The sequence below is a fragment of the Anomaloglossus baeobatrachus genome, chromosome 5 (assembly GCF_048569485.1).
Source record: "Anomaloglossus baeobatrachus isolate aAnoBae1 chromosome 5, aAnoBae1.hap1, whole genome shotgun sequence".
Classification (NCBI taxonomy): domain Eukaryota; kingdom Metazoa; phylum Chordata; class Amphibia; order Anura; family Aromobatidae; genus Anomaloglossus; species Anomaloglossus baeobatrachus.
This window is the reverse complement of record NC_134357.1, coordinates 556140650-556160114: the sequence shown is the minus strand read 5'-3', so window position 1 is coordinate 556160114 and position 19465 is coordinate 556140650. Positions and strand designations below refer to the sequence as shown.

Sequence of the window (19465 nt, the reverse complement as noted above, 5' to 3'; positions counted from 1 at the left end):
TCTCTCCATAACCAGGATTACACAGTAGTGAAGAAGACCTCTAGTGAGCGCTGTCAGGCCCCTGTGTCTGAGGGATGGGGAAGACCCCTGAGCCCAATCACGGGGCCTCCACCTCACCCCCCGATACATGAGGACATCAATGACCAGAAGATCCTAGAACTCACCTACAAGATGATGGAGCTGCTGACTGGAGAGGTGACACTGCTGTGAATGCTGGGACATTATACAGTAACGCTATGAAGGGATCGGGGGTGACGGTATCATTGTATGTGTCAGGTTCCTATAAGGTGTCAGGACGTCACCGTCTATTTCTCCATGGAGGAGTGGGAGTATTTAGAAGGACACAAAGATCTGTACAAGGACGTCATGATGGAGGTTCCCCAGCCCCTCACATCACCAGGTAATAGACAGGACTAAATACACACGGCCTATAATTATCTGTATGTAAGGAATGAATTCAGTCCCTGTATGTGTCTCCTCCAGGTCTATCCAGTAAGAGGACAACACCAGAGAGATGTCCCCGTCCTCTTCTCCCACAGGACTGTAAACAAGAAGACCCCGATGTTCCTCAGGATCATCAGGTAGATGGAGAGAAGGTGCCATGAAATCTCCCTATGATGTGTAGACGGCTGTGAAGGTCTTGTGCTCAGTCTTGTTTTATCCCCCAGTATTATATGTGTTATACTTGTGTAATGAGAGCGGTGGAGATGGCAGGATTAGAGCTGATCATAGATGGGACTTCTCCATCTGTCTGTGACTTTTACAATATTTGTTTCAGGGTGAAGATCTGCCCTATATTAATACTACAGAGATATATGTGAGGGGTGATGATGAGTGGTTTAAAGTGGAAATTCCTACATATGACTATCCAGGTGAGTAGTGACCACTAAATGCAGAGAAGTCACAGATTCTTCTCAGTCACCGGCTGTGGCTGCTTTATCAGGGTTGTAGTCCGGCCATATCAAATGGTCACCATTCTGCTGCTAGACCACCACATGCTCCTCCACCCAAAACTGTCCCCATTATTTTGGGCATTGGACGCCTTTATGTTGGTCTGATATCTGTTTCTGCTCAGATCTCTCATCTGTAGGGGGAGGATGTTTAAATCAATAGTGCCTCTAAACTGTAGGCTGGACCTTTTTAAAAAACCACGTGTTCACGCGCCGTACGTGTGTTCCCAGGAGATGTGTGACATGTGCATGCTTTGGAAGATGGGGGCAGGGACAGTGAAGCCACCGCTAGACAACCGGGTGGGTAAGTGTGCCATCGTCCCTGCCGGGGAAAGGGTTCAGTACAGAGATACAGTGTTGCAGATCTGAGCTGCAGCGTTGCCTTACATTGGGCCAAGTGCAATGCAAGATTTTCTCACATTGCACTCGTGTGAGTCATACGCAAGTGTGACTCCAGCCTTAATGTAACATGCATTCCAACAGTGCAGAGAAAATCCTCCCACCTTTTTACTGCGCAGCCTTGGCTCAATGCAATAGGGTAGTGCTGAAATTAATATGCATTGACTAATGCATTCACACAGCTGCAGAGTTGTGGAATGCTATACGGGCCGAGTTTTAGCAATTGCTGTATTCATTGAACCTGGAGCGAGGGAGGGCTGTGCGCGATAACGGTGCGAACCTGGCGGCGGCCCTACACCTGGGTGACATCGCGCATGTGCCTTGCATTGCTCATTTCCTAAACCTGGTTGTACAGCAATATCTAGGTCTCTATCCTGGCCTGAATATGCTGCTGCACGAGGCACGATCGCTGTGTGCTCACTTCCACCGTTTGCACCCAGCGGCTAATCGACTTGCTTAACAACAAAAGTATTTCTGTCAACCGGTTGACCAGTTGATATACGTTGTGCTGACACGGTGGAATTCCACTGTGGACATATTGCAGCGACTGTGGCAGCAGCAACGAGACTGGGTGCACTATGTCATAATGAAGAGCCTAGGACACCAGAGTCCGGATGTGGGGCAAATCACAATTGCGGAGTGGGCACAGATGAAGGACTTCAGCACCCTCCTGCACAGATTTGAAATGGCTACAAATATGGCTGGTGCTGAAAATGCCGTCATCAGCATCACTATTCTTGTCATCTACAAGTTGGAACATACTTTGAATAGCCTGCTGGGGAAGGTGGTGGTCCAAGAAGAAGAGGTGGAATCGGAGTAGGATGCAGATGGAATTCCTTTTTCTGTACAGTCCGGACAGTCATCGCACAGGCAGGTATCATGGAAGGGTATAGTCCATTGATCGAGCCGGGTTCATGGTAACAGACAAACTGTTCGTGAAGGTGCAGGAGCAGAGGAGCAGAGGAACAGATGTGATGGGTGCAGAAAACTCAGGAGATGAAGAAGATATTGATCCTGTCTCTGTTGTCTGTGGTTGGTGGTATGTAATAGAGGAGGCTAGCTTCAGCGTCACCCCGCCACCATCAAAACAGGGACTTGGACCTCATGGGATCATCTGACATAGTGCAGCCAGAAGTCGTTCATATCTACAATATGATGTCCGTATTGTTAGGATTAGAAATAGTGCTGACTACTGGGTTGCCACTCTGTTAGATCCATGGTACAGAGTACCATCCAAGATGGTTGTGCCCCCTCAGAAAGGGAGATGCAGTTGCTGTAGTATCGACACAAGCTTGTAGACCAGCTTAACGGTAGTTTTCCACAAGACAGCATTGAGGCACAGTTTGCATCGCAGTTCTAGAATTACAACCAAGAGAACGTCTCATCATTACAGAAATATAACAGCAGTTCAAATGGCAGAAGCAATTTCTGTGAGGTTTGGCACACATTTTTTAGACCTTCGCATTCTCCAGCAGAAAAGAGTACAAAAATGGAAAAGTGGCCAGTCACGCCTTTTTAAGTGTTGGCATGCTTGACAGCCAGTGTTCTCTCAGAACATGTCTTTAGTACTGATAGTGGTGTAGTGATGGATAAGCGCAACCGGCTGTCCCCTGACAGTGTAGACCGCCTAACTTTCATCAAGATGAACAAGTCATGGATGTCCAATGACTTTGCCACCCCAGTCCCAGACTGTGCAGACAAGGTGAAGGTGTAGTGACAGAGGTCTGGGAGCACCAGCCCTGCACCTGTCTGTCATCTTGCTGATTTAGGCCTTGTTACAGGGCCGGTCCCACTACAATTTGTAGTCTGTGCCCAATGTTGACACTTTTCCTGTTGTCTGACCTTAATTTTTGGAGTTGTGAAGACTACAAGATGGGTCTGCAAGTTGTGTCTTGCCTGTGCTGGCCAGGGTGTGGCAAAAACAGGTCTAATCCTGTCACTCATCCACCTCTTGATTTTTTAAAAATGGAACTGCCGGGCCACATCCTGTGTGTTGCATGAACCATACTTGACTGCTATGCAAAGACTATATGGGTCTCTCAAGTTGTATTGTTTGTACTGGCAGGGGTCTGGGAGCACCAGCCCTACACCTGTCTCTCATCCACCTCAATGTTTCTTATGTCAATAGTCTAAGAAGCTAATGTCTGTGCCACAACAGTGGGGCTCCACTGTAAAATAATTTTGTAAGCTTTTTGAACCCCCCACATGGTGTTTTCTTAGACCATCTCGTGAGACGCCCGCATACGTCAATCGTGCGATATGTCGTCGGGGTCACGGTTTTTGTGACGCACATCCGGCATCGTTTACGACGTCGTCCCGTGCGACGCAGAATGTTCGCAAATCGTGTATCGTTGACACGTCGCTCATTTTTAAAAAGTCGTTTATTTTTCTTTGCGCCGGTTGTTCATCGTACTCAGGGCAGCACACATCGCTCCGTGTGACACCCCGGGAACGATGAACACAGATTGCCTGCGTCCCGCGGCTCCTGCCGGCTATGCGGAAGGAAGAAGGTGGGCGGGATATTTACGTCCCGCTCATCTCCGCTTCTATTGGCCAGCCGCTGTGTGACGTCGCTGTGACGCCGAACGTCCCTCCCCTTTCAGGAAGTGGATGTTCACTGCCCACAGCGATGTTGCTCAGCAGGTAAATACGTGTGACGGCGGTTTAACGACTTTGTGCACCACGGGCAACTAATTGCCCGTGACGTACAAACGACGGGGGCGCTTACGATCACTCGTGCTCGTATATGTGACGCCCGCATTAGGTTTGGCCTCACATTGAATCCAATGGGGTTCAAAACATTTGGTGAACGTCGGGAAGTTTGTCAAAAATCTCTACTTAGAATTTAAATTCTACTAAAGCATTATAATTTCATTATCAGTCACTCTTTTTACATTGCAACTCGGAGTCTTGATTCTGATCTCCAGATGGCAATTATCAATGTGCTGCAAATAATAATTATTACCAGCACTATAGCCTTATCACTAAATGGCATTATAATGCAGTGCATATAGATGCGCTGTGATTAAATTACATATAGCTTAAGTGTCGGTATATGGCTATGAGTGTGCCGCCCCCGTGCCAGCTGCCTGCCGCTGCTCGGGTTCGGGACCTTCCGGTGGGTGGCTCGAGGGTCTCCAGACACGGGCAATCCTGCGGATACTCCGAATGAAAAGGGTCGGGGGGTGGTGGACGTATATGTACGGGCTGGGCCGTACTAGGTTCGTGACGCCACCCACGGTATGTGGTGATATTGGACACCACCGCTGCAGTTACGGGGCACCTGGGGGAGATGTTGTGCAGCAAGTTGTTAACCCCTCTGTGGGCAGGGATGGTGGCCCCAGGACCCGTTGGGGTTGGTGGTGCAGGGAGATGGGCGACCGCAGGGTACTGGTGTACACCATGTTAAGAAAACACACGAGTCTCTGGTAAACCAAGGTGATGGTGGTCGGTGCCCGCAGCTGGCTGCGTTCTGGTTCCCCCCACCCGGCTGGTGGTCTCTGTCTTTCTCCTGCACCTTTTTTAGAACATTGGACTGCCTGTGCTTGCAACTTCAGGAGTCCGCTCCCGGCTGGATGTGGGCTAAGGAGCCCTTGCCCGCAGACGCTGGTCTGTGGGATCTCTGAGCCCTGGCGGTGGCCTGTTATCCCCTTCGGTGGGCTGTTGCCTTCAATCGGGACTTTGGCTGGGACAGGACCTCTAGTCCTGGCCGCAATTGGTTAATTAACCAGTTCCAGTCGCTTCTGGACCTAGCTTCAGGGTCTGAGTACCCCCCTGTGTGCTCCGGTTTCCGAGTCGGTTCCCCGGGTCGGTACCAGTGGGCTACAACCCTGTCCCAGGCCACCTCGGTTCCACCGAGCTGTCTTCCCGGCTCCTGCAGATGGAGACCGCCATCTCCCTCCTAGCCAAAGGCACCAGGGCTCCTACCCTGGTACCTGTCAGTTTTCCTTTAGGTCTCAGACACAGGCCTGACCTCAACTCTCCTTGAACTCTACAACTCATCTGACTTTTCCCCGCCCCGGGCTGTCTAAAACTCCTAGATGGGCGTCTTCCAACCGCCTGGTTCCGCCCCCTGGTGTGCCTATCTAGCCCTAAGGGGGTGACTAGGGTTTTAAGGTTGGCTGATGTCACCTGTGAGGGATGGGTGTTGTGTGGTGCCCTATTTGTAACTACCTGGCCCGGCCAGGGCGTCACATTCCCCCTTGGTTAAACACAGACCGTCCGCGGGCTGTCCGACCACCACCGGTTTATTTTGTTTAACTGCAAAAAGATAAAAGGATTTTTAAAACATATACAATTATAATAACATATTTACATAACATGAATATTTTTGCTTTCTTCCCTTAACGAGAGGCGGGTTACTTAAACGTTGCATGAAACTTTTTTTTTTTTATTAGACGGGACGGGACCGGGTCCTTTTCACCTTAACCCACCCAAACAAACCTAGCCCTGGTGCGCACCCCTTTTCCCCAGTCCAGGAAACGGGTTCAGGTCCGGGTGTTGCCCACACGGGCCGGGTAATAAGTTCCTTACCCGGCATTCTCTCTCAGGCCCCACGTCCAGGGGACCCCTGACCCGGAGGGTAGTCACCAGTTGCCATGGTGATGGGACCTCGGCCTACTCTGCCGCAGGCCCTTTCTCCAACCAGTCTCTACGGAGACTGCGGCATGATGAAACGGGTGGTCCATTTAAAACACTCAACTCACTGCCGGTACAGCTTCCTCTGGCAACTGTCCCACGGTCCACCACAGGGCTGCACGGGTCCCCAATGCCACCATCTTCCACGGGCAACACTGTCCATAAAGACCCCGTCTTTCACTGCCTGCAGTGCGGGTACGATTGCTCCTCCAAACCGGGCTCTGTAAATGGAACTGTCCTCACTCCAACTCAACTTCTTGTCGTCCTCCACCAGGGCTCCGACTCCCTGATGGCGTCCTCTGGGGCTCTGACCGCAGTGGCGTTGAACAAGTCAGACAAGATCCTCCTTTCCTTCCACCCTGTATGCAGGATGGCATCTCCCGGGGAACTTGGAGATGTTCAACAAAGGTCAGGAGTCAGGATAACAGGAGCGGGTCTTTTGCTTAAAAACTTTTTAACTGCAAACTTTTAAACTTGCGGCGAACTCCCTCAAAACCAGCCATTCTCAGGGCATGCACCGGCTAAGTGCCCTAGCTGTCTGCAGTATCCACAGATCGGTATTATCATACCCCCAGCGGCAGTCGGGGCTTCGTCCTCCGAGATGGACTCCATATCACCCTTGGAGCCGCTGTTATCCGTCTCCCAGCTAGGCGCCGTTCCCATTGCGGCCGGGCGGACTGCTGGAGCCGACATCTTTTCTGTGGCAGGCGGGTCACCGCTAGCTGCTACACGGGGAGTCACTACCGGAGTCCAGGGGTCCACCGTTCCTGCGACTGGAGCGAGAGCCGCCATATTTCTGTCGTCAGGCGCATCTGCAGGCGCCACCGCTACAGCGGCCGACGCCACTCCGCCGTCGGGGTTAGGCTCGGACATCTTCCCGCTTCTCCCCCTTTTTCTGGCACTCCTCTTTCAGGCCGGCCAGTTTCGTTTTGCGACTTCCCGCTTTGCTTTTCCCACGCGGCGGGGCTTCAGCTTTCGCGCCCTTTTCACAGGGAAGAAGACCCTGGGCAGGAATCTTCGCGCCAAAAGATGGCGGCAAGATGGCAGTTTCTGGAAATTTTTCAACGGATCACCGCTGACTTCAATACAAGGCGCACTTCCACAAGGTAACTGGATGGGTAAGTATCCTGTTCATGACGCCAAGGTTTCAGGGTGTGCCGCCCCCGTGCCAGCAGTCTGCCGCTGCTCGGGTCTGGACCTTCTGGTGGGTGGCTCAAGGGTCTCCGGACCCGGGGGATCCCGGGGTTGGTGGTGCAGGGAGATGGGAGATGGGTGACCGCAGGGTACTGGTGTACTCACTATTAAGAAAACACACGAGTCTCTGGTAAACCAAGGTGATGGTGGTCGGTGCCCGCAGCTGGCTACGTTCTGGTTCCCCCACCCGGCTGGTGGTCTCTGTCTTTCTTCTGCACCTTTTTTAGAACGGTGGACTGCCTGTGCTTGCAACTTCATGAGTCCGCTCCCGGCTGGATGTGGCCTAAGGAGCCCTTGCCTGCAGACGCTGACCCGTGGGATCTCTGAGCCCTGGCGGTGGCCTCTTATCCCCCTTGGTGGGCTGTTGCCTTCGATCGGGACTTTGGGTGGGACAGGACCTCTAGTCCTGGCCGCAATCAGTTAATTAACCAGTTCCAGTCGCTTCTGGACCTAGCTCTGGACCTAGCTTCAGGGTCTGAGTACCCCCCTGTGTGCTCCGGTTTCCGAGTTGGTTCCCCGGGTCGGTACCGGCGGGCTACAACCCTGTCCCGGTCCACCTCAGTTCCACCGAGCCGTCTTTCCAGCTCCTGCAGACGGAGACCGCCATCTGCCTCCTAGCCAAAAGGCACCAGGGCTCCTACCCTGGTACCTGTCAGTTTTCCTTCAGGCCTCGGACACAGGCCTGACCTCCACTCTCCTTGAACTCTACAACGCATCTGACTTTTCCCCACCCTGGGCTGTCTAAAACTCCTAGGTGGGCATCTTCCAACCGCCTGTTTCCGCCCCCTGGTATGCCTATCAAGCCCTAAGGGGGTGACTAGGGTTTTAAGGTTGGCTGATGTCACCTGTGAGGGACGGGTGTTGTGTGGGGCCCTCATTGTGACTACTTGGCCCGGCCAGGGCGTCACATGAGCATTCACCGATAGCCCTGTATGATTGAAGCTCGAGTGCCAGTAGGAGTTCTAGAGGAATTTCCAAGCGGCAGTTGAAGTGCAGTACATGTGGGCGCGTTGCGTTCCTACTACTTATAGCTCAAGGCTGGCGTTCAGCTACGAGTACTGATGGAGTTCTATATTGTGGTAAGATTGAGGCGTGCAGCCACATGTAAGGGTGTGCATCGCTATTATATCACTCGAGCTACATTCACACAGCGCCATCTGTGAATGCTCATAGCAATATACCGGTACTAAGCTTTAAGTAATTTAATCACAGCGCATCTACAGTGCCTACAAGTAGTATTCAACCCCCTGCAGATTTAGCATGTTTGATAAGATGCAAATAAGTTAGAGCCTGCAAACTTCAAACAAGAGCAGGATTTATTAACAGATGCATAAATCTTACAAACCAACAAGTTATGTTGCTCAGTTAAATTTTAATACATTTTCAACATAAAAGTGTGGGTCAATTATTATTCAACCCCTAGGTTTAATATTTTGTGGAATAACCCTTGTTTGCAATTGCAGCTAATAATCGTCTTTTATAAGACCTGATCAGGCCGGCACAGGTCTCTGGAGTTATCTTGGCCCACTCCTCCATGCAGATCTTCTCCAAGTTATCTAGGTTCTTTGGGTGTCTCATGTGGACTTTAATCTTGAGCTCCTTCCACAAGCTTTCAATTGGGTTAAGGTCAGGAGACTGACTAGACCACTGCAACACCTTGATTTTTTTTTTTCCCTCTTGAACCAGGCCTTGGTTTTCTTGGCTGTGTGCTTTGGGTCGTTGTCTTGTTGAAAGATGAAATGACGACCCATCTTAAGATCCTTGATGGAGGAGCGGAGATCCTTGGCCAAAATCTCCAGGTAGGCCGTGCTATCCATCTTCCCATGGATGCGGACCAGATGGCCAGGCCCCTTGGCTGAGAAACAGACCCACAGCATGATGCTGCCACCACCATGCTTGACTGTAGGGATGGTATTCTTGGGGTCGTATGCAGTGCTATCCAGTCTCCAAACGTCGCGTGTGTGGTTGGCACCAAAGATCTCGATCTTGGTCTCATCAGACCAGAGCACCTTGAACCAGTCTGTCTCAGAGTCCTCCAAGTGATCATGAGCAAACTGTAGACGAGCCTTGACATGACGCTTTGAAAGTAAAGGTACCTCACGGGCTCGTCTGGAACGGAGACCATTGCGGTGGAGTACGTTACTTATGGTATTGACTGAAACCAATGTCCCCACTGCCATGAGATCTTCCCGGAGCTCCTTCCTTGTTGTCCTTGGATTAGCCTTGACTCTTCGGACAAGCCTGGCCTCGGCACGGGTGGAAACTTTCAAAGGCTGTCCAGGCCGTGGAAGGCTAACAGTAGTTCCATAAGCCTTCCACTTCCGGATGATGCTCCCAACAGTGGAGACAGGTAGGCCCAACTCCTTGGAAAGGGTTTTGTACCCCTTGCCAGCCTTGTGACCCTCCACGATCTTGTCTCTGATGGCCTTGGAATGCTCCTTTTGTCTTTCCCATGTTGACCAAGTATGAGTGCTGTTCACAAGTTTGGGGAGGGTCTTAATTAGTCAGAAAAGGCAGGAAAAAGAGATAATTAATCCAAACATGTGAAGCTCATTGTTCTTTGTGCCTGAAATACTTCTTAATACTTTAGGGGAACCAAACAGAATTCTGGTGGTTTGAGGGGTTGAATAATAAATGACCCTCTGAATAAACTTTTTCACAATTTAAAAAAAAAAAAAAAAAGAACATTCTTTTTTGCTGCAGTGCATTTCACTCTTCTAGGCTGATCTACAGTCCAAATGTCACAATGCCAAGTTAATTCTGAATGTGTAAACCTGCTAAATCTGCAGGGGGTTGAATACTACTTGTAGGCACTGTACATGCACTGTAATATAATGCCATTTAGTGATAAGTTTTACTGGCACTAAAGCTTTATTTTCAGCACTTTGGTTACTGCCATCTGGAAATCAGAATCAAGACTCCTACTGGCAATGTAAAAAGAGTGACCGATAATGAAAATTTAAACTCTACTAAAGCATTATAATAAGAACACTGATAGTGACAATACCATTTAAAAAATGTAATATAAGCATCATACAAATACTGTTCAGCAATAATTTACATAAGGACATAAAAATGAGGTATAAGTCCACTCCAATCTAGTAGAATACTAACATTGCGACTAATTTATAAATAAATATTATAGTTTAAAATTTAACTAAGTTACATTTTATCTACACACCTAATCCCTTCTCCTCCCTTCCCTAATTACTGCAAGTTGATATCCTGCAGCTTACAGGTAGCCCTCCAGAACCGAGATTTGAATTGGACGCCTCTCTTGGACATAATTTGGAGAGTTAAGGGTCATTTACACGCTGCGACATCGCTAACGATATATCTTCGGGGTCATGATGTTTGTGACGCACATCCGGCGTCGTTAGCGACATCGCAGCGGGTAACAGCTATGAGCGACCTTAAACGATCGCAAATGAGTCAAATCGTTGGTCTGTGATCCGTCGATCATTTACCAAAAATCGTTGTCTGGTCAGTAGCGAGGTTGTTTGTCGTTCCTGCGGCAGCACAAATCGCTATGTGTGACACCGCAAGAACGAGGAACAACCTCGTACCTGCGGCAGGCCGCAATGAGGAAGGAAGTAAGTGGGCGGGATGTTCGTTCCACTCATCTCCGCCCCTCCGCTTCTATTGGACGGCTGCCGTGTGACGTCGCTGTGACGCCGCGCGATCTGCCCTCTTAGAAAGGAGGCGGTTTGCCTGCCACAGCGACGTCGCAGGGAAGGTAAGTCCGTGTGACGGGTGTAAGCGATGTTGTGCGCCACGGGCAGTGATTTGCCCGTGACGCACAACAGACAGGGGTGGGTATGCTCGCTAGCGAGATTGCAGCGTGTAAAGCACCATTTAGGCCGTGTAGGTGGAAGATGTGCTAGATGAAGTGCTCGGTGAGCACAGGAGTTCAGAAGGAAGACTGGATAACGGAGTGAAGTTGGCCATTTTATGGAACCGGTCTACTACTACCGAGATGACTGAGCAACCAGAGGATACCGCCACGTCGGTGATGTAGTCCATTGATGTGTTGCTATGAGAGGCTAGCACAGGTAGTAGTCACCCACCCATTTGGAAGCTTTTTAGGAGTCTGTGCCGCCCACACAAAGGATAGGCGGGCGGCACGGTGGCTCAGTGGTTAGCACTGCAGTCTTGCAGCGCTGGGGTCCTGGGTTCGAATCCCACCAAGGACACCATCTGCAAGGAATTTTTATGTTCTCCCCGTGTTTGCGGGGTTTCCTCCGGGTACTCCGATATCCTCCCACACTCCAAAGACATACTGTTAGGGAATTTAGATTGTGAGCCCCAATGGGGACAGTGTTCCTGATGTATGTAAAGCGCTGTGGAATATGTTAGTGCTATATAAAAAAAAAGAAAAAAAAAAGGTTGAGACAAATTCCATGATGTCTTTACTTAGCGTTGGCCACCAGTAGTGCTGCAACACACGCTTCCTGTCTACCTCTGCCACAAATGTTTTTCCAGGTGGTATCTGAGACACGCTTACTGGAGTTACCGTGAAAATGTTGGAGAGCTCAATAATGTGTTGAGGCTCTTCCTCCTGGTTAGCTTGTAGAAAGGACCTGGAGAGTGCACCCACCTTGATGTTATTTTTTGCCAGCTGGAAACGTAAAACAAAGTCAAAGCGGACGAAGAACAGCAACCATCGGGCTTGGTGCAGATGCAGCCTCTGAGTCAACTGTATGTAGGTCAAAGTTTTATGGTCTGTGTAGATGACAACGGGATGCATGCTTCTGCCAGTACGTATTGCCACACCTCCAGAGCCATCTTAATAGTCAACAATTCTCGGTCGATAATCGAGTAGTTGCGCTCAGCCGATAATAAGGCCTGCTTGAGGGTGATGGAGCATTTATCAGCTTCTTGAGATTTTCGGGTCAGGGCCATGATGAGGAGAATCTGGGAATAGCATTGCGGAATTAATTGGCTGTAGTAATTGACAAAAACCAAGAACTGCTGAATTGCCTGCACTCTGTCAGGACAAGGCCACTTGAAAAAAGCCCACACCTTCTCCTGATCCATCTTCAAATCAGTGTCAGAGATTATGTAGCCCAGGAATCTAAGGAAAGTCCATTCAAAAAGGCACTTCTCGAAGTTGGTGAATAAATAAACAATTCTCCCTCAGCCTCTCTACAACCTTATGCACTCTCCTGTGCATTGGTAGATCAGGAGAAAATACAAGAATGTCGTCCAGATACATCACTACTGTTACGCTCCCTGAGGAGCCGCGAGCCTTCGGAGGTGGACCCACTGGACCGTGCACCGGACTCCCTTGAGGAAGCGACCAGCAGCAAACCCCTATACAGGGACTGTGTGGTGCCTCCTCCAAAGGGCCTAAGTGCACGGAAGCCAGGAACCGGAAACAATAGCCTCTTTAAGGCCAGGTATAGTCTCTTAGACGTCCACAGCAGGTATGGCCCAGGTATGACACAGGTGTGACGTCCACAGCAGGTATGGTACAGGTGTGACGTCCACAGCAGGTATGGCACAGGTTTGGCACAGGTGTGACGTCCACAGCAGGTATGGCATTAGAACGAGACAAAGATTAGGCTAGGGTAGCAGGTGCAAAGATGCACTAGAATAGTGCACAGGGGCCTGGATACTAGCAGTGCACTATAAACAGCGTTGCATGGGCGCATTCTGTCAGTAAAGGCGAACTTAAATACCCTTTAGGTCACAGATGACCTCTGAGGTCACTTCCAGGTAATGGAACGCTACCACTTTAAGAAAGGAGGCATGGCCTCACGCACAGCCTAAGATCACTTACTGGAGATCTGCGTGTGGCCTGGGGGCAGGAAGAAGCTGCAGCAGCCTCTGGAGCAGAGCGCCCGACCCGGGAGTGAGAGGAAACCACAGCAGGACTTGAATCAGGAGCAGAGCTTGCATAGCCGTGGGACAGGTAAGAGGAAGGACACTGCTGCCGGAGGCTGAGAGCGGGAGTGCATGTGGGGGCCACGCTGGGGCTGGGCAGGTGAGAGGAAGAGCGCCCCCCTCGGGACCTGGTGGGGACGGGCGCTACAGTACCCCCCTCCCCTAAAGACCCCCCTCCCCCCTCAGGAATGTCTGCAGAAGAGGGTCATTAACATTCTCCACAGGTTCCCACGACCTCTCCTCAGGACTGAACCCCCTTCCAATCTCCTAGGTAGTAGGTTTTACCTCAGACTTCCTTAGCCACAAGGATGGCTTTTACCTCATAGACATAGTCACCACAGACAGGAGGAGGCGAGGTACCAGGATCATTGTGGAACCGGCTCAGGACAACCGGCTTGAGGAGGGACACATGGAAGGAGTTCGGGATGAGAAGCATAAATGGTAGCTTCAACTTGTAGGACACCTCATTGATCCGTTGGAGCACCTCAAAGGAACCCATAAAGCGGGGACCCAGCTTGTATGACGGCGGAGGACTCACTATCGTGATTGTTATTGGAGAACTCGGCCCATGGAAGGAGTTTGACCCAGTTGCTGTGGTGTTCGTCCACGAAGTGGCAAAGATAGTTCGTCAGGACTTAGTTAATGCGTTCCACTTGGCCATTAGACTGAGGATGATAGGTAGAAGAGAAGTCCAATTTAACATCAATCATCTTGCAGACTGCTCTCCAAAACCGAGCACCGTCTCCGGAGGAGGAGGCATCTACCTCAAGGATAAACTGTTTGTTAGTGTCGGGTCTGTGTAATGCTGGACCAGAAGCGAAGGCCCGTTTAAGAGACAGGAAAGAGTCTTCAGCCTCTGGGGTCCATTTCTTCTTCGGGTTCTCCCCTTTGCTAGTGAGAGAGGATATGGGACGCACCAGAGATGAGAAGTGTGGAATGAATTGCCGGTAATAGTTGGCGAATCCCAGGAACCGCTGGATAGCCTTCAACCCTTCGGACGGGGCCACTTCGGTATGGCTGACAACTTATCTGGATCCATCTTCAGTTCGGTATCAGAGACTATGTAGCCAAGGAAGGGCAGCGAGGTCTGCTCAAACAGGCATTTCTCAAGTTTGGCATAAAAGCGGTTCTCTCTCAACCTCCGCAGGACTTGACGAACATGTCTTCGGTGGGCAGGCAGATCTGGTGAGAAGATAAGGATGTCGTCTAGGTACACAACCACACAGGTGTAAAGAAGATCACAGAAGGCGTCGTTCATAAACTCTTGGAAGACCGCCGGAGCATTACTAAGCCCGAAGGGCATCACTCGATATTCATAGTGCCCATCACGAGTGTTGAACGCAGTCTTCCATTCGTCCCCCGATCGAATCCGGACCAGGTTGTACACGCCCCAAAGATCTAACTTGGAGAAGATCTTGGCACATCGAAAGCGATCAAACAATTCAGGTATATGAGGTAGCGGGTATTTGTTCTTCACCGTGATCTTATTCAATCCGCGGTAGTCAATGCAAGGCCGTAGACCCCCGTCCTTTTTCCCGACAAAGAAGAAGCCCGCTCCGGCAGGAGAGGAGGACTTTTGGATGATGCCTCGCGCTAAATTCTCCTTTTATATAGTCTGACATGGCTTGGGTCTCTTCCTGCGACAGAGGGTAGATGCGCCCACGAGGAGGACTTGTCCCGGGGAGAAGGTCAATGGGACAATCATAGGGTCTGTGTGGCGGCAACTTCTCAGCTTCCTTCTTGTCAAAGACATCGGTGTAGAACCAATAGGCGGAGGGCAACCCGGCAAGATTGGCCGGTTCGACTGGTAGGTACGGAGGATGCACTGGAATCAGGCACTTATTCTGGCAAGACACTCCCCATTGGAGTAATCTCCTGAATCCTAGTCCAATACCGGCTTGTGTGACCGAAGCCAGGGTTTTCCCAGCAGCAGAGCATGAGCCATACCAGGGGGCATGTGGAAGGCTAATGCCTCAGAGTGCAGTAACCCCACTTGCATTTCAGAGATCTCCGTAATATACTGGATGGATTCAGAAAGCGGTTTTCCGTCCACGGAGGAAACACTGATGGGAGTAGCAAGACATCGGATAGAAATCTGGTGTAGATCCACCACAGACTGCTGGATAAAGTTCTCGGCGGAGCCTGAATCCAAGAACGCATGCTCTGAAAACCGGATGGAACCGCAGGACAGGGATACAGGTTCTTGGAGAAAAGAGGACTTGGCGTGACCTAGGGTGGCCTCTCCGATGAACCCTAGGCTCAGTAGTTTCTCGGCTTCCGCAGTAGAAGCTCTCTCCTGCTGCCCTCCGTTTCCTCTGTCGCAGTCTGGACTCTGTGACACGATTTGCCCTCCATGGGCTCGTGCAGAGCAGTAGGCCTAGTGGAAGGAGGCAGCATTGGTCGCTGGAAGGTGGGTGCGAGACGCGAGGTTCTCCTCTCACGGGTGACTTCTCTGGCACGCTCCTGGAAGCGGAGATCAATATGGGTAGCCAGGGAGATCAGATCTTCCAAGGTGGTAGGTACATCCCGGCCAGTTCCTTGATTTTTCCAGATAATCCTTCCCAGAAGGCAGCTACCAAAGCGTCGTTGTTCCACCTGAGTTCGGAGGATAGAGTGCGGAACTCTATTGCATACTGTCCCACAGTGAGATTCCCCTGGCGGATTCTCATGAGCGAGGAGGCGGTGGAAGAGAGACGGCCTGGGTCATCGAACATCTTGCTTAAGGTGTCTAAAAAGACGGACATGTCGGGTCATTCTTCTCCCAGAGCGGATTCAACCATGCCAGAGCCCGACCGGTCAGATGAGAGGTGATGAATGCTATCTTGGAGTGGTCAGTCGCTCGCTGCAGAGGTGACAGCTCGAAGAGCAAGGAGCACTGATTCAAAAACCCGCGGCACCTCCATAAATGGGTGGAGAGGCCAGGCGGGAAGGGTACATGCATGTCGACAATCCCACAGATTCAGGGGTAGCTGAGGATGCCGGGTTCTGCAGTGCGTACAGGTGGGAATCTATGGATGCCATGTATTTGGCCATGTGTCTCTGAGCCTCGTGTTGGCGGGATAGTTCCCTCTGTAGTTCGACAAGTTGGGGGCCGTCAGAGGATCCAGAGGTTTGCATGGACGCCAGACTGGACTCTACGGACTTCATGTGGGCCACTAGCTTTGCTTGGGTCTCTCGTTGGCGAGAGAGCTCCTGTTGCATGTCAGTCAGGGGGGTAGCTTTGGTCCCGGTTGAGTCCATGGCCCGAGTAAACTGTTACGCTCACCGAGGGGCGGCGAGCGTCCGGAGGTGGACCCACTGGACTGCGCACCGGACTCGCTTGAGGAAGTGACCAGCAGCGAACCCCTATACAGGGACTGCGTGGTGCCCCCTCTAAAGGGCCTAAGTGCACGGCAGCCAGGAACTGGAAGCAATAGTCTCTTTAAGGCCAGGTATAGTCCCTTAGACGTCCACAGCAGGTATGGCCCAGGTGTGACACAGGTGTGACGTCCACAGCAGGTATAATAAATAGACCATTTTCGGCACACCAAAATAAGAAAGGTTCTTTGATCAATAACTCGCGTGATTTATTGGCAAGGTATATAAAGAAAAAAAGTCCAACGTGTCGACCCTTCAGGGGTCTTTTTCAAGGACAATTTAGTCTATAAAGGTAAGTATATAATTGTATTTTCTCCGAGGAGGTATATGTTAAACTGTGAGTTATATACCTTAGGAATAGAAAAAGAAGTTCAACATGTAAATGGACAATGTCCGAAATATCTCAATGGCCTATCAACCATCCAATACCAATTGTGAAATATGAATCATAAATGATGGATAAGAAGAGGTAGTCTGTTGTGAATGTTAGTTATGTCTTGGCTGCTGGGAGGCTCCCTCTGGTGGCCAGGAAGGGTTTGGACAGAGACCAGGTGGGTTGTGCAGTGGGTGTTTCCTTTCCTAACTCTCTGCTTATTTAAGTCCTTGTCTGATTGCAGGCTGTTGCCGGATGTCAGTTGTTTTTTGTATCTTTAGCCTGCTTGATCCTGCTTTACACCACATCTTCCCCAGATAAGTGCTTGCTCTTTATTTATTGTCTGGTTCTTTTGTTTATCTGGGTTTGTCATTTTGCTGTGGTTATTTTCAGTTTATTTCCTTCCAGGGATTTTCCCCCTCAGTGGATTGTTGGGGAACTCCCTGCAGTTCTGTGTGGAGTATAGCTCCTTTGGGTCCATGTGTTTGTGGCTTGTTGACTTTGTTATGATTCTTGTTTTCTGTTCATTGCTATGACAAGGGCGCCTGGTATAGGACGGAGTTCAGATCGAGCGATCTGAGGGCCTTTTTGTACTATCAGGAAGTTGGTATTTTCCAGGGTTTTTCTCTGGCAACCATCAGTCCCTTTCCTATCCTTTCCTATTTTAGTCAGCGGGGGCCTCACCTTTTGCTAATCCTGTCATCTACCTGTGTATTGTGTTTTTTCCTATATCACCGCAGTCTTTGAATATGGGGGGCTTGCTATTTTTGTCTATTTTCTGAGGCAGAGAGTTATTCATCTTTCCTACCTTTTAGGATAGTTAGTTCTCCGGCTGGGTTCGCGGTGCACAGGATGTTAGTTCATCCCTCGGCTACTTCTAGTTGTGTTGGTTAGTAAGGGGATGGCGGCCAGATTAGTTGCCAATGCTCTTGTCACCTTTTTGCCAATGATTTGTGGTGGTCTTCCATGGTTCCGGATCATAACAGTAGTCACTCGGTCGCGAAGAAGAGTTGGATCCAGGCAAGTATGTAAATTATCTGGTAGGTTGATCGGTAACACACAAAAGAATAATTTCGATGTGCACCTATGAAAAAAGTCATATAGGAAAAATCGGGTTTAATGCCGCGCTAAAGGATCACTGATATCAGTAAGATGAAAATCTCTTTTTTATTTTAGTCAATCCAACGCGTTTCAGAGACAAGGACCGTCTCCTTCTTCAGGGAAAAAAGAAATGATGATTTCTTTTTTCTTTTCTTTTTACCCTGAAGAAGGAGACGGTCCTTGTCTCTGAAACGCGTTGGATTGACTAAAATAAAAAAGAGATTTTCATCTTACTGATATCAGTGATCCTTTAGCGCGGCATTAAACACGTTTTTTCCTATATGACTTTTTTCTCCGCTGTTTCCTGAACGGGGCCGCTGCTGGGACCACGTGGATTCCCCATTTTAGCAGATGTGCACCTATAAAATAAGAGGCGTTTAGTGTGATAATTGCATAAGCAGATATGCCTGCAGGGAAATATGTGGCCCGTAGAAGGTATATCAATAACTAAGAGGATCCCATAATGTGGGTAAATGGGGGCTGTAAAGAGCTACCTATACCCCTTTGTCTAGTAATCGCATCTATGAATTTAAGAAATCTTTGGCGCGGCTTTTGGGCAAATATGTAAGCCTAGGTTTCCTCTCACAGGCGCAAGATGAGAAGTTGATTCCCCCTTACCCCACGAGGCCGTGCTGGTATTGTATACCTAAAATTCATAAGTGCAGAAATAATCCCCCAGGCCGTCCGATAGTGGCTGGTATTGGCTCTTTAACGGAGCCTTTATCGCACTATCTGGACTGGCTGCTGAGACCGTTACTCAGTCATATTCCCTCTTATGTCCGCGATAGCGGTGATTTTCTGGCACTGCTAAAAGGTATAACATGGCAGCAGGGCTTTCAATTGACATCAATTGATGTGGAGAGCCTGTATACCCGCATCCCCCAGGGTTTGGGGGTTCAAGCCGTTAAGGATATGGTGGCACTTTAACACAATGAATATGTCTTTCACTTCCTCTTTTGGTGGCGATACTCTAAATTTTTTTGGATATTGAGGTTTCCATCAGGGATGGCAATATTCACACTCAATTGTTTAGGAAACCTACGGCGTCCAACTCACTCTTGCATTTCCAGAGCGCATATCCTCTCCATACTAAAACGGCTTTACCCTATAGTCAGTTTTTGCGGGTACGTAGGGCTAATAGTTCTGAGGAAACTTTTCTCCAGCAGTCATGTGAGTTAAGGGAAAGGCTGCAGCAAAGGGGGTATCCGAATAAATTGATTGATTCTGCTTTTGAGAGGGTTAGATCTGATGTTTGTCGTCCTAACCATGTAAGCCCCTCTAAGAAGAGGGTTAATGATTTGAACAGATTTGTCTTCAGTTTTCGTTTTGGGCCGTTGGAGCATGTTATACGGAGAACTTTATGCAGGCATTGGCATATCCTGGAAAGAGATCCTACTTTGGTTGAAATGACCAAAGCTAACCCTTTGGTCACTTTCAGACGGTGTAGTAACTTGCGGAATAAACTGGTGAAAAATAGACTTACTAGCCCCGCGGTGTGGCTTGACAGATGCTGCCCACCGGGGAATTACCGATGTGGCAGTTGCAGGTTCTGTAACTTGCATCTTAC

General features: G+C 49.8%; 1 protein-coding gene across 1 annotated transcript in view; it reads left to right on the top strand.

Annotated features, from left to right (window-relative positions):
• Nucleotides 1-229: 229 nt before the first annotated feature.
• Nucleotides 230-19465, top strand: part of LOC142312310 (uncharacterized) — a 93010-nt gene continuing 73774 nt past the window's right edge. Inside the window, exons 1-3 of the mRNA XM_075351239.1 lie at nucleotides 230-400; nucleotides 484-581; nucleotides 779-872. Coding sequence (XP_075207354.1) covers nucleotides 268-400; nucleotides 484-581; nucleotides 779-872 — 325 coding nt within the window. The 5' untranslated portion in view covers nucleotides 230-267. The remainder of the gene's footprint in view (nucleotides 401-483; nucleotides 582-778; nucleotides 873-19465) is intronic.